The sequence below is a fragment of the Cibotium barometz genome, chromosome 51 (genome assembly GCF_041138505.1).
Source record: "Cibotium barometz isolate CiBa-2024 chromosome 51, ASM4113850v1, whole genome shotgun sequence".
NCBI classification, from domain to species: Eukaryota; Viridiplantae; Streptophyta; class Polypodiopsida; order Cyatheales; family Cibotiaceae; genus Cibotium; species Cibotium barometz.
In genome coordinates, this window is record NC_141096.1 from 9,231,593 (window position 1) to 9,245,256 (window position 13,664).

The 13,664-nt window shown below is 39.9% G+C and overlaps 1 protein-coding gene across 1 annotated transcript; it reads left to right on the top strand.

Moving 5' to 3' along the window:
- Window positions 1-398: 398 nt before the first annotated feature.
- LOC147609302 (BTB/POZ domain-containing protein At1g67900-like) lies at window positions 399-5,347 on the top strand. The gene is made up of 4 exons (XM_086787747.1): window positions 399-2,192; window positions 2,299-2,368; window positions 2,463-3,761; window positions 4,339-5,347. Exons 1-4 carry the CDS (start codon window positions 2,134-2,136, stop codon window positions 4,957-4,959), a joined length of 2,049 nt encoding a protein of 682 aa, XP_086643873.1. The 5' UTR covers window positions 399-2,133; the 3' UTR covers window positions 4,960-5,347.
- Window positions 5,348-13,664: the final 8,317 nt, after the last annotated feature.

Consider the following 13,664-nt stretch of genomic DNA (forward strand, 5'->3'; position numbering starts at 1 on the left):
AACACAAAGGCTTATGTTACTTTGCAAGAGGGCCTAAAAACTATTATAGCAAGCCTATTGGTTTGAATTACAAACCCCATTGATTTATGCAATCAAATGCTCTGTGAAAAATGGACAACAACAATAGTTAACTTGTACTTTTTTTTGAAAAAAAAAAGGAATTTGTCCTACTTTGTATTCTCTCTTGAATGGCGAAATCAATTTTTTATAAACATGAGGGTTAAGAAATGCATCTTAATTGATCCTCATTCACCTTTTTCTTTGCTATTGCTTGTAACTCTTTCTAGCTTGTTCATCTCCCCTCACTCCAAGCATTTTTATGTTGCTTTCTTGCCTTTCTTTGAATACTTTTGCCTTTTCTTGGCTTGTTTATTTGGGTTTGCTTGGCATGTTTATTTGGGGAGACATGCTCACAAGAGCTTTGTCTGCCACCCAATGGTTTTTGCCCTTGGCTTTCAACATTGTGCTCTGCTATACTAACTACACACTCTATTACTCAGTTTACACACATTCTAACCCCCTTTTGTTTGGCTTGTGGATTACACCACTTTAATGGTTGTGAGCTTGTTAATTCATTTCAACACCAAAAGCAAAAAGCATAACCAAGTGGGTTGTTCAAGTGAAGGGAGTTTCTATTGTGTGTGTTTTAGTAGGTGGGCAATTTAGTGTAGGGTCTTTTAAGGGCTTAAGTCTCTCTCTCCCACACACACACACACACACACACACACACACACACATACTCTCTCTCTCTCTCTCTCTCTCTCTCTCTCTCTCACACACACACACACACACACACATCTCTTTCAACTTCATATATATTGAGTCCTCTTTTTTAGTGTTGATGTTGGTGTGTTTCTTGATGTCAAGGAGAGAGGGCTGGTCAAAGTGTGGGAGTGGCGCTTGTCTTGTCTCCATGGTGAGATTTGCTTTCCTGGAAAGAAAGAGAAGACCCACACAAGCATTTTAGTGTGTTTGCAAAGCACTTTTGTTAATGGAATCTAATGTGGTTGAGTGGTTGATTGGGGGCCATTAATTTTGAGACTTGAAGGCCTACAAGCATAGTGCTGTCCTAGAAATTGAGAGAAAAAGCAAGCTAGAAGAAGCATTAGTGTGAAAAGCAATGGTTGATGGTGGCCATTGATTGTGAGGATTAAAGGCAAAGCATAGTGAAATGTGCTTATCTGAAAAGAGAGAGGCTTTGAAGTGAAGCATTAGTGTGCAAATTGTACACTGCTGAGAGAATCAAAGAATGTTGATGGTGCTTTCTAACTTCTCACCCATGTTGTAGACTTGTCGTGGCCACTAATTCTCATATAGATGGGACTAAAGGCACATTAATTCTGAATTAGAGAGGATTAGAAGGCAAAAGAATGGGCATTATTGCAAATAAGAGAGGAGGAAAAGGCAAGAGCATGGCCAATTAACTGTAGATTTAAGAGGATTAGACGTGGTGATTATGTGAGGATTAGAGAGGAGTAAGGTCAGAGAAGGAAGGTAGAGAGAAAAGCAAGCAATGGTGATGACAGAGGATTAAGCGCTAAGCAAGATTAAGGAGAAGAATTGGCTTTCTCGTTGCCCGGGGCAATTGTTTGTTGCTTGTTTTGCACTCTGGGATCATAATTGTGAAAAAACTCTTCCACCTACCTGCACTACCATCACCACCACCACCACCCGGTTGCTAACTTCCTAGCAAAACCTCATCAATGCTGCTACAGTATTTTGCTAGCTATAACTGGCTACCTATCAATTGCAAGCTATATTTTCAAAGAGAATTAAGTCAATTTATTATCTCCCCATGTTTACTTTAAATTACCTGGTGTCAGTGAGATGGGTCAGTAATCGCTCATTAATACACTTGGTATTAGTGAGATTGATGGGTAATCTTCCTCTTCCAAGTAATTATATGCCCTTAATTAGATACTGTATTAAAGAGATGAGTGGGTAATTTTCTCCTTAATATACTGCATCAGTGAGATGGGTGGGTAATTTTCTCCTTAATATACTGCATCAGTGAGATGGGTGGGTAATCTTCCTGTTCCGGAGCAATTGATTATGGAGTAATTACGTGGCCATTACTCTGAGATCCGGCTAATCATCCATCCCTAATTTCTCTTTACCACAACAGTATTTACAATGAAGTATATGAAACTAGGCTCCAAGCCTGACATCTTCCAAACCAGCAGCAACACTACGTGAGTATTTTCCCTCAAGCAACAGTAATTTTTATATAAAAATATCATTAGCAGTATCATTCATGTATAGTTGCTGAGTTATGTGGGATTGTGCATGCGTTACCAGGACATTATCTACTGAGCTTGCAAGTGATGTAATACTTCAAGTGGAGGACACCATATTCCACTTGCATAAGGTGTGTATTACCACAGACCTCAATTCTATGCTTAACATTATCAGTGGAGCTTGCATGGTTGCATTTATGTATTTGTTCTCCTCATCCTTTGCAGTTTCCTCTGCTATCAAAATGTGGTAGACTGCAAAGGCTAGTGGCCGACGCCTGCGATGATGTTGTCAGAATCAAGGACATCCCCGGAGGTGTGGAAGCTTTTAAGCTCTGTGCCAAGTTCTGTTATGGCATCACCATCACACTCAATGCATACAATGTCATAAGCGTCCGGTACGCGGCAGATTACCTCGGAATGACCGAGAGCATCGAGAAAGGAAACCTCATCTTCAAGCTCGAGGTCTTCCTGAGCTCAAGCATCTTCAAGAGCTGGAAGGACTCCATCATTGCATTGAAGACCACGAAGTCATTGCTGCCATGGTCACAAGATTTGAAGATGGTGAGCCGATGCATTGACTCCATAGCATCTAAGACATCAGTGGATCCTTCAAAGGTAGACTGGTCGTTCACTTACACTAGGAAACACCCAAAGAATGGGGTCACTCCATGTGGAAACAGCAGCCCCCCATGGAATGGCATCCGGAATCATCATCGGCATAGCTTCGTCCCCAAAGACTGGTGGGTGGAAGACATATGTGATTTGGACATTGATTTCTATTATAGGGTAATGGTGGCCATCAAATCCAAAGGAAGAATGTCTCACCAGTTGATTGGTGAGGCATTAAGGGTTTATGCATACAGGTGGTTGCCAGGAGTGTCTAAAGATCACAATATAGCAGCAGAAAGTGGTGGTGGTAGAGGTGGGAACACAAAGCATTCTTCTAATCATCATATGGAAAGTACTGCAGCCAAGCACAAGGTGCTCTTGGAGACGATTGTCGGTCTTTTGCCAAGTCAGAAGGGCTCATGTTCTTGTAGCTTCATGTTGAGGTTGCTCAAGGCAGCCACCATCTTAGGTGCAGAAACATCCTCGAAAATGGAGCTTGCAAGAAGGATAGGCTTGCAGCTAGAGGAGGCCTCACTCAACGACATCCTCATCCCCTCTCTATCCTATGCAAATGATGCTCTCTATGATGTTGATCTCGTGCAACACATAGTGGAGCATTTCATGTTGCAAGATCACAGCCCTTCATGCAGCCCCATGAGTACCAAAGGGCACAGAGACTATGAGAAGCCCAGGTCTCGGTCAGCAGATCAGTTTGAGTGCATGGAAAATCATGGATCTGCTGCCACACATGCCTCAAAACTTCGAGTTGCAAAGCTCATTGATGGATACTTGGCCGAGATAGCCCGCGATGCAAACTTGCCTTTGGCTAAGTTCATCACTCTTGCAGAGACCATCCCGGAGTGTGCACGTCCTGTACATGATGGTCTGTATAGATCCATTGACATATATTTGAAGGTAATATAACCATGCTGCCTTGAAGTGTTGTTGTCTACAACAGAAAATTTCTCTCAGATGATTTCTGCTGGTTAAAAGTCTATTGCTGGGGTAAAAATTTTACAAGGATTGTCTTAGTCTTAGGGTTTTTTGACACGGGATAGCATTTGCAGTATGATGATTAAATATCCAAATCTGGTTAAACTTTTTGTCATCATTAAGTAGGTGCCTCAAAGAATATAAATTGAACTTTTTGTTTTGGCTCATTTGGCTGTACAGCAGTTTATGCATGGGATTCTTAATGAAGAGGTCCTAGGTTCAAGTCCCATTCCCTATACTTCGGTGCCATTATATGGATCATATTGGCTATGACATTAAAAGACTCATCAACATCATTGTCACCATGACCACCACCACCATCACCATTCTCATCATCATCACCATCACCACTATCACCAACACCACCATCACTACATCGCCGTTTTGTCATCAGCACCACCACCATCACCTTGCTGAAACCATCCAATCAACAGACAGGCCTGCTTCTGGATAACTTAGTAATATGGCTTCTTTTGACAGTGGCTGTTATGCTTTGCAGGAGCACCCTGGTCTCACAAAGAGTGAAAAGAAGAGGCTCTGCAAACTGATGGATTGCAAGAAGCTATCAATGGATGCTTGCATGCATGCTGCACAGAATGAGAGGCTACCTCTAAGGGTAGTGGTGCAGGTGCTCTTCTTCGAGCAAGTAAGGACAGCAATGGCTGGTGGGTTCTTGCTGAATGACTTACCAGGCAACATTAAGGCACTGTTACCGCATGTAGAGAGCTCTTCTGATGACCACAATGAAGATGGCATTGTGCAGGCCAATGCACATGCACATGAAGAAGAGTGGGGATCAGTCCACAATGACTTCAATGCCCTCAAAGGTGATCTAGCAGAGATGAAGAGGAAAATCGCAGCTGTGGAGATGAAGAAAAGCAGCATCCAGCAGCAGGAGGCATGCATGATGAAGCATTCAAAGGCCAAGAATCTGCTTTCCAACTCAAAGAGGATCCTCCGCAGGCTTGTGTCTGTCAAGCACAGCTCTTCTGCAGGCAGCAAGGACTCTGACATATCCAAAAGCTCAGGGAGCTCTGTAAGTAGTGTTCCTTCCAAGATAGAAATAGTAGACAGCACAACAACAAAAGTGATCAGAAGGAAACACAATTCAATCTCATAGAGTAGCATAAGCCCCAAAAAAAAAGAGCTTCTTATATATTTATTATGTTGGGGTTGCCATTTTGCAGTGTGGGCACTGGGCAGCTTTAATATATCAATGTACCCCTATGTGGGTTGTTGCTATTACATGTGAATTAATGTGCAGGATAGCACGGGCAGCTTTTATATGGGACATGTCACAGTACTTGTGATTTTGATGTGGATAGCATGTCTCTATACAATGTGGGCTGTAGGCAGCTTAGATATTCAATATTTACCCTTAAATGGGCTGTTGGCATTTCATGTCTCTATGCACTTTGGACAGTGAGCAGCCTCAGCACTTTGAAAATGGTTTGAATCCACTATTTACCTGTGAATTTAATGGGCATATCAGCTTCGATATTTCGATAATTTTGAGGAGGGCCTTCAATTGTGTGCTCCAATTGGGTTGAACTTTTTAGTTCTAAAGCATTGTTTTAAATTTGTATGAGGTGATTAAGATTGGCTTAAACCTTGATTATTGAGATAAGCAGAAGGGTTTAAAGATGCCTTCTGATTGTCATCAACTAATGCCTCACTACCCTGGATGCCATTTTGTGTGTAGATTTCATTAGACTCTTGAGACTAGCAATGGGATGTCACAATGGCAGCATCATATTCATTCCCCAAGTTACCTATGTGACCATTATCATACAAGGGATGTCATAATGGCAGCATCATATTCATTCCCCAATTATACCTATGTGACCATTCTCATATGAGGGTGGATTCACAATGTTTTGGGCTCTCCAACATGGACTAGAAACCTTAGAATATGAATGAACCTTCTCCATTATTATAACACATTCCCACTAGGCTGAAGGGTGAGGTCAAAAGCATCAACATTGTAACTTCACAAGCTCCAAGCAATATCCATTCAATTAGCTATTGGATGGCCTAGTCACTTACAAACAATAAGCTCTATGCATGGGTTCCAAGGTGGTACAACCTTCATGTCATTCTATGGCAACTTGAGCTCACCCTACCATCAAGTTGAAAGAATACCTTAGGGCCCTTCATGTCATTCCATGGCTACCTGAGCTCACCCTACCATTAAGTAGAAGTGGCATTTAACCTACACTACTTCCCCCAAATGAAGAATCTATTTTTAAGAAAATGGAATCTTCTTTACAATTGATTTCAAAATCCTATATGTAGTGCTTTGTGGTTAATTGAAACTCCAATAAATAATTGGTCGCATGCAACATTTCTATTCCCTAACGTGTGTTTCTTTTTTAGTGGCATGGTTTTGACAACTTTGAGGTTATGTTTAGAATTATGTTTTGTGTGTGTGTGTGTGTGTGTGAGAGAGAGAGAGAGAGAGAGAGAGAGATTTCATGGAGGCATTGTTTTATTTAAATGCACATAAACCACAACTAAAGTTTTTTCCCCTTTATTTAAAAACTCAGAACTCAAAGAAGCAAACAATGTTGGAGATAACACATCAATAACACATTCTTGTTTCCATTGTTTGAATGATTGCGATAGACACTCTCATGAGTCTGGTAGCAAATTTCAGTCTGGCTCTCCATAGAAAGTTGGCACACTCACCCTACTCATACCTATTTATGTTAAGAATTTGGAAGCTTGCCATGTCAATGACTTTTAAAAGCGTATTCGTACTCATAGAAAGAATCGACTAGCTCTGTAAATAGTACCATAAACTTCATGAAAAGGGCATTAAACTGCCCTATTTTTGGGCGAAGTTCTAGTGAAGAAGCAAAAGCGAGACCAAGAACCTCAAGGTTTTCTCCCTCAAGAAGCTTTCAAACCATGTTCAACACCACAATGTTTCCTGTCAATCTTAAGGTGGGTTTATCCCAGGCGTGACCACAGCCAACAAACAACCCAACACAGCATCACAACATGTTTCTTTTATTGTACCACTAGGAGACAAGTGTTCCTCAATACACCCAACAACAATTGCACACATCATAAGCAAGAATCCCACTCTCTACAAGAGCTCATTATAGAAGCACCCTTGCCACACGGAACCAAGCTCCAGCTCCTCTTCGTTTGGATGAGGAACGGGAAACATAGGGAAGGATAAAGAGCCAATGTATGGGACGACCTTAACATGATCCTCGAGAGTATTCAGATAACGTGTGCTCATCAACCACCGTCATAAGCGAGGTTGCAGCAGCTAGGTTGGAGGAGGACAAGAGCCATTGAAAACTACATAGCCCAACCCCATAGGGCAAGAGATCCCATACCCTGAAACATAGGGTTTCGCGTAACAACTTTCTTATGTTTTACCATCATGTGAATACGTAGAGGACATGCTAAGGATGGCGTTTGAAATCGGAAGGGGGTACCAATATAGCACCTAGAAGCTCAGAGTTGGGCAAAACCAAGCCAATCCACATCTTAAGGATGATGACCAAATTTGATGGAACTATAGATACTATTCATAGTACATAGAGAAGTTTAATCAAATTTGCGAGAGGCCATGACAGATTGATGATCCCACCAAGATCTGTTCATTCATACTTTGTCTTGAATGCAGAGCAGGCCAGTGGTTTAATTAGGTAACTAAACCCAGTTGAAAAGGCTAGCTACAAGGACTTGAGACACTTTTTCATTGTGGGATTCTTGTCCATAGTGGAACCAGATGGAGCCCGATAGATAACCTTAAGCAAGAGTAGGGAAAATCAATACACGATTATATTTGTGAAAATACACACCAAAATATCTTATATGTGACCTTGGGGATATTGGGCATATGGTTCTATGGTTAAAAGCCTTCTCTAGTACAAGGTTTTAGGCATGCCCACACTTCTAGGAAAGCCATAGATTAATGTGAAAGGAACTTTTTGGTTGCACTCTATTCTAGGCAATGGGTGCTCTTTTTTAGCTACTTTTGGATTTGGTAGAGGTGACGAACTCTTAATCACTTTTGTACGAAGCCTGTAAATAGGCTGCCATCTAATGAATGTTTATAAGTATTCTCCCACTCTCTACATTATTATTATGTTGAGCTCCTGCCTAATCTTGTGTGCTTAACCCTAATCACTTCACATCTTCATTCACCATGATTAATCCTTGTGATTAGCAACTTGCTTAAGCCACCATGGATTTTAACATTGTATCAGAGCCAAGATCCTTAGTATTTATACTTAAGTCTCTATTCATATCATATACACTAATCATAATTAGGGATTAATTACTTTTCATTATGTTTTGGGGCCTTGGCTCTTCTTCTCATCATTAGCCAAGCCATCTCTTGGGCCTACTCCCAACTCAGAGGCACATCGGTTGATAGCCTCAATGGTGTGTGTAGAAAAGCGTATTCGGACAAGCAGCAATCTGTGTTTTACCAGTCGCCGGGGAAAAACGACCTAGGGCTTCAACCAATTCAAATTGTCCTAATTCTGCCAAAACTCGGGGGCTTTGGACAATGGCAAACATGATGGTGGGCACTGGCACCAGGTTTCAACTCTATATGCTCCACAAAAGGTACTTAAGCATAACAATGATTAAGGCTTACTTATTTTGGTTAATGATGTGATTAATGACTTTAAACTCATCTAAGGACCCTGCTATACCTATGCCTTGAGGAGGGCCTTCCATTGTGTGCTCCAATTGGGTTTTTCACTTCTAATAAAACATTGTTTTAAATTTGTATGAGGTGATTAAGATTGGCTTAAACCTTGATTATTGAGATACGTAGAAGGGTTTAAAGATGCCTTCTGATTATCATCATCAAATTACAAGCACATCAAGACAAAAAGGATAATTAAGAAGGGAAAGAAGTCCAAGGTAAAAATTAAACCATACTATTACTCTCATGCAAAGAATTTAGGATTTTCAAAATCTCTTGCAAACAATATGCATTCATATGGTGATGGGGCTTTTTAGCATCTGTTAAATCTCTTTGTAAGGGTTTTAGACACTACCCTTAGATTGATTTTCCGAGTGGTAAGATGTACGCACATCATGTCTAACTCATTCAAGACTGATAAGTTTAAGGGAAATGGTTTTTACACATGGCAAATTAAAATCAAGTTTACACTAATGAGGAAGGGACTATGGGGTGTAGTAAATGGAAAAGAGAGAATGCCTACCACTTGAGAAGAGAAGGGTATTTAGGTAAGCAAGGATAAAAAGGCATTGACAATCATTGCCTTAGGTCTTAGTGACACTTATATCCATAATATAAATGGAAAAGAGACTTCCCAAGAGGCCTAGAATGCTATTGATACTTTGTTTGGAGCTTAATCCAAAAACTTAAAGGTTAGCCTACTCATAAAGTTTTTTGAGCTTAAGATAAGTTCATATGAGTCTCTTTCAACTCATCTTAACTACATGAATTGTAGCTTAACTCATCTTGCAAGTATCAAGAAACACATTGAGGAAGATGTCATCGTGGCATGTTCTTTTGAAGAATCTCCCTCAGACATTAGTACTACTCCTACCAACTTGCCAGCACCTACAGTTATGGATGTTGAAGTAAGAGTTCAACAAAGTCAAGCAAAGGCAAGGCAACACGGAAGGGGATTTCTTCAACAAAGGAGGCTTTAAGAAGTTTGGTTCAAAAGCTCCCTTCAAAGGTTCACATTAGAAAATGATTTTTCTAAGAAGTCTTGCAACTTCTATGGAAAACCAGGTCATGAAGAGAAGGATTGTTTCTTCAGAAACAAAGCACAAAAAGCACGTCTTTGCAGGTGAGGATAACTCAAAGTGGAGAAGTAGAGGAGAAGGAAGCAGAGATCTTAGCAGAGGTCAATTTTGTTTAAGACGACTGGGCTTTCTAGGCCTAGCCCTACTTATTGGTCACTCCTCTATCCTAAGTAAATCATAAGCATAACTCAAAGCCTAGCATCTATCATCATAACTAGCATAACCACCATGAGCAAGACCTACGGGCACTTGGATGGTCATCATAATCAGCATTGTAAACAGTAAAACTAGAGCTAACATTGACATCATAGTAAGCCATGGATATTTTGTTGAGGGAGGATGGTGTTGAATTACACAACAAAATATCTTTTATGTGACCATAGGGATATGGTTCTATGATTAAAATCCTTCTCTAACACAAGGTCACACTTCCAAGACAACGCTATAGATTGATGTAAAAGGAACTTTTCAGTTACACTCCATTCTAGGAAATAGGTGCTCTTTTTTAGCTACTTTTGGATTGAGTGGATGTGATTAACTCTTAATCACTTTTATACCAAACCATCTAATGAATATTTACAAGTCTTCTCTCACTTTCTACATTGCTATTATGCTGAGCTCTTGCTTAATCTTATGTGCTTAACCCTCGTCACTTTATATCTTCATTCACCATAATTAATCCTTGTGATTAGAAACTTACTTAAGTCACCATGGATTCTAACAATATTGTTAAAACCAAGTCTCTCCATATGAGATACAACACCCATGAAAGACTGGATTATTTATCGATCATCATCGATTGATTCATGATTGATCTTAAGAGAGCAAGAGACTTCACGACCACCATCTCTACTTGTCTAGACACTACATCTTTAATGAATGTTCCCATGGTAAGGCAATAGACCTAGTAGATAATCTGCAAGACAAGGATGTAGAAGTTGTACACCCAAACCAAGAGATAGGGGATACATCATCCAAAGCCTCATCGGCCAAGGGTGCCCAACTAGCACCAACTAGATTCCTAGTCCAAGGCATGAGCGTGGATGAGTTGCATGAGAACCTGCTAAACTGTTTAGGCTAGTAGTGGGGGGCTGGCTTGCCTTGAGGGAAACCTCAAGGCCAGCCACCCCAACTAGCACCTCAAGTAGTAGGACACCCACTATTCCCATGAAGAGAGATGGTTTGGTGTATAATTTGCCACCAAAATCATCTGAGTACATAGTGTCCAATGCTAAGGCCTAAACATCAACAACTTTGTCCTTGTGACCAATACCACGGGAACCATGGCATAGCTCATTGTTGGCACCAAGAAAACCTAGCAGGGTGGATTTTGGCACCACAATATATGCTCGTTTCATGCGAAGACAACCATTGGCCTTACCAATTCCACCAGCCACCCTCAGTCTGCATAATATCTAGTGCCTATCAAAACCCCTTATCGAGAGGTCTATATAGACCCCATCAATTTCCATATACACCTTTGGTAATACCACCTTAACCGGTTCCTCCACCAAGAACTATAGTCGTACGATAGTTCTGGTGGATGACCCTTCCCCCGAACAAACAGAAAACCAAGAACAAGAAGTTATGAGTGTTACGACCAACAAGACTCATACAAGTAGCTATAGTATGACCCCTATGGGTATCCTGAATAGACTTCATCCCCATAGTATGACCCCTATGGGTATGACCCCTATAGCTATAGTATGACCCCTATGGGTATGACCCCTATAGCTATAGTATGACCCCTATGGGTATTCTGAATAGACTTCATCCCCTATAGTATGACCCCTATAGTATGACCCCTATGGGTATCCTGAATAGACTTCATCCCCATAGACTGTCCCTCTCTTTCTAAAGCCATGGTGCAACAACAAAGAACAAGAGACCTCAACATGCCAAGCTTATGGAGGCAAGTGGAGAAGAATCCCTCTAGAAGACTTATGGGGACTAAGGAGCCTTTTGACACGGTTACTTGAGGAGCCTTTGTATAGGCTCAAGGTGCGGTTAAGCCTATTTTCCAAGTTAACAAATCTTTGAATTAACAAATCAAGACACACATATCAAAACTAGCCAAGAAAGACATCCATGCTTAGGCAATTCAAATTTTAATACTTCTTCTATCTCTTAATGCAATTCTTGAGAAGAGGATGAGAAATCTCCTATATAAGGAACCCTCTTGCTCACTTGTAAGGCATATTGGATATGTTGTGACATAAAGTAAAATATTAGCATATTTAGCCTTAAAGTTTCCCTTAGAATCTTTTAGCTTATTGCTTTCTTACTTGATGTGTGTTAGTAATGGAATTTTAGTTTTCTTGGGTATTTATGGTGATGTTCTAATTTAGTAAGCTTGCCTACATATATATGTGAAGTTACTCATGCTTGTGTTTGTGTTCTCTCTTATTGTGTTGATAGTGATGTTCTAATTTATTAAGCTTGTCTACGTATATATGTGAAGTGACTCATGCTTGTGTTTGTGTTCTCCCTTATTGTGTCTCCTCATTACCTCTTCTAGCATGTGTCTAATTGGGTCTTGTTCCTCTCTTCTCATTATACTTTAACAATTGTGCACCCAACAAGGTCACAACACATGGGAAGCCCTAGCATTTAGATTGGTGAGAGTGTACATATTTTGGTTCTGTTGCTGGGACCTCATCAATTCAAGGGATAAGGAGAGGAGAAAGTCATTAATTTTGGGTTCTTCAATGCCATTGATTAAAGTGGCCTTCTTCCAAATGGGTATGGGGGATTTAAAGAGACTTAAAAGGCTAAATCACAAAAATCAAGTTCTTTCTCAATAAGGGTATATGATGTGAGTAATCTTCTTCACATGTGCAAGGGAGAGATCACTATTTCACTTGTTTTTTTTTGCTACCCAGCTTCAAGGTTTTGATCAATTTGTCAAAATATGAAGAATTTTAAGGCTTCAAAAAGTAAAGTTGTAATACTCTTTGAGATCTTTCCAATAAGCCTATGGATGCTACTTTTTTAGTTTATATGCTAAATATATTGAGTTGAGTGAGTTTGAGTTAGATTATTATGTGAAGAGGATTAAAGATGTCTCAAAATATAACTTTTTGGACCATGTAATTGAGTACCACCAAAGGAGGTATTTTCAAATTGATAGATGTAATTGGATGTGCTAATGAATTGTTGAGCTTAAAGACAACAATTCATTAGCACTTCCAATTGCATCTATCAATTAGAAAATATCTCCTTTGGAGGTGCTCAATTACATGATCCAAAAAGACAACGTTTATTAGCCCTTCTTGGATTACGTCTATCAATTTGAAAATGCCTCCTTTGGTGGTGCTCAATTATATAGTCCAAAAGTTACATTTTGAGACATCTTCCACCCTCTTTATATAACAATCTGACTCAGAGCTCAATATATTATGCATATAAACTCAAATAGTCACATCCATAGACTCATGGGAAGATCTCAAAGAGTACTACAACTTTACTTTTTGAAGAACCTTAAAATCCTTCATACTTTAAGAGATATGATCAAAGTTGTAAAGTTGGGCAACACCAAACAAAAAACAAGTAAAATAGTGGACATCTCCATTCCCCTTCCACATGTAAAGAGGATTACTCATCACAACATATATTCGTATATTGAGAAACATCTTGGTTGTTCTGATTTAGCCTTTGTAATGTCTTTAAATCCCCCATATCAATTTAAAAGAAGTCATCTTCTTGGTGGCCACCATGAAGAATTAATGACTTTGAGGTAAAGCTCCTCTCTTTCTCCCTTGAATTTGATGAGGTCCCGACAACAGAACCAAAATATGTACACTCAGGTCTCCTCATTTGTTGTGACCTTGTTAGGTGCACAATTGTTGAAGTACAATGAGAAGTGAGGAAAAAGACTCAATTAGACACATGCTAAAAGAGGTAATGAGGAGACACAATAAGCAAGAACACAAACGCACTAGAAGAGGTAATGAGGAGATAAAATAAACGAGAACATAAACACAAGTATGAGTCATATGACATATATATATAGACAAGCTTACTAAATTAAAACATCACCATCAAGACCCAAGGAAACCATAAATCCAT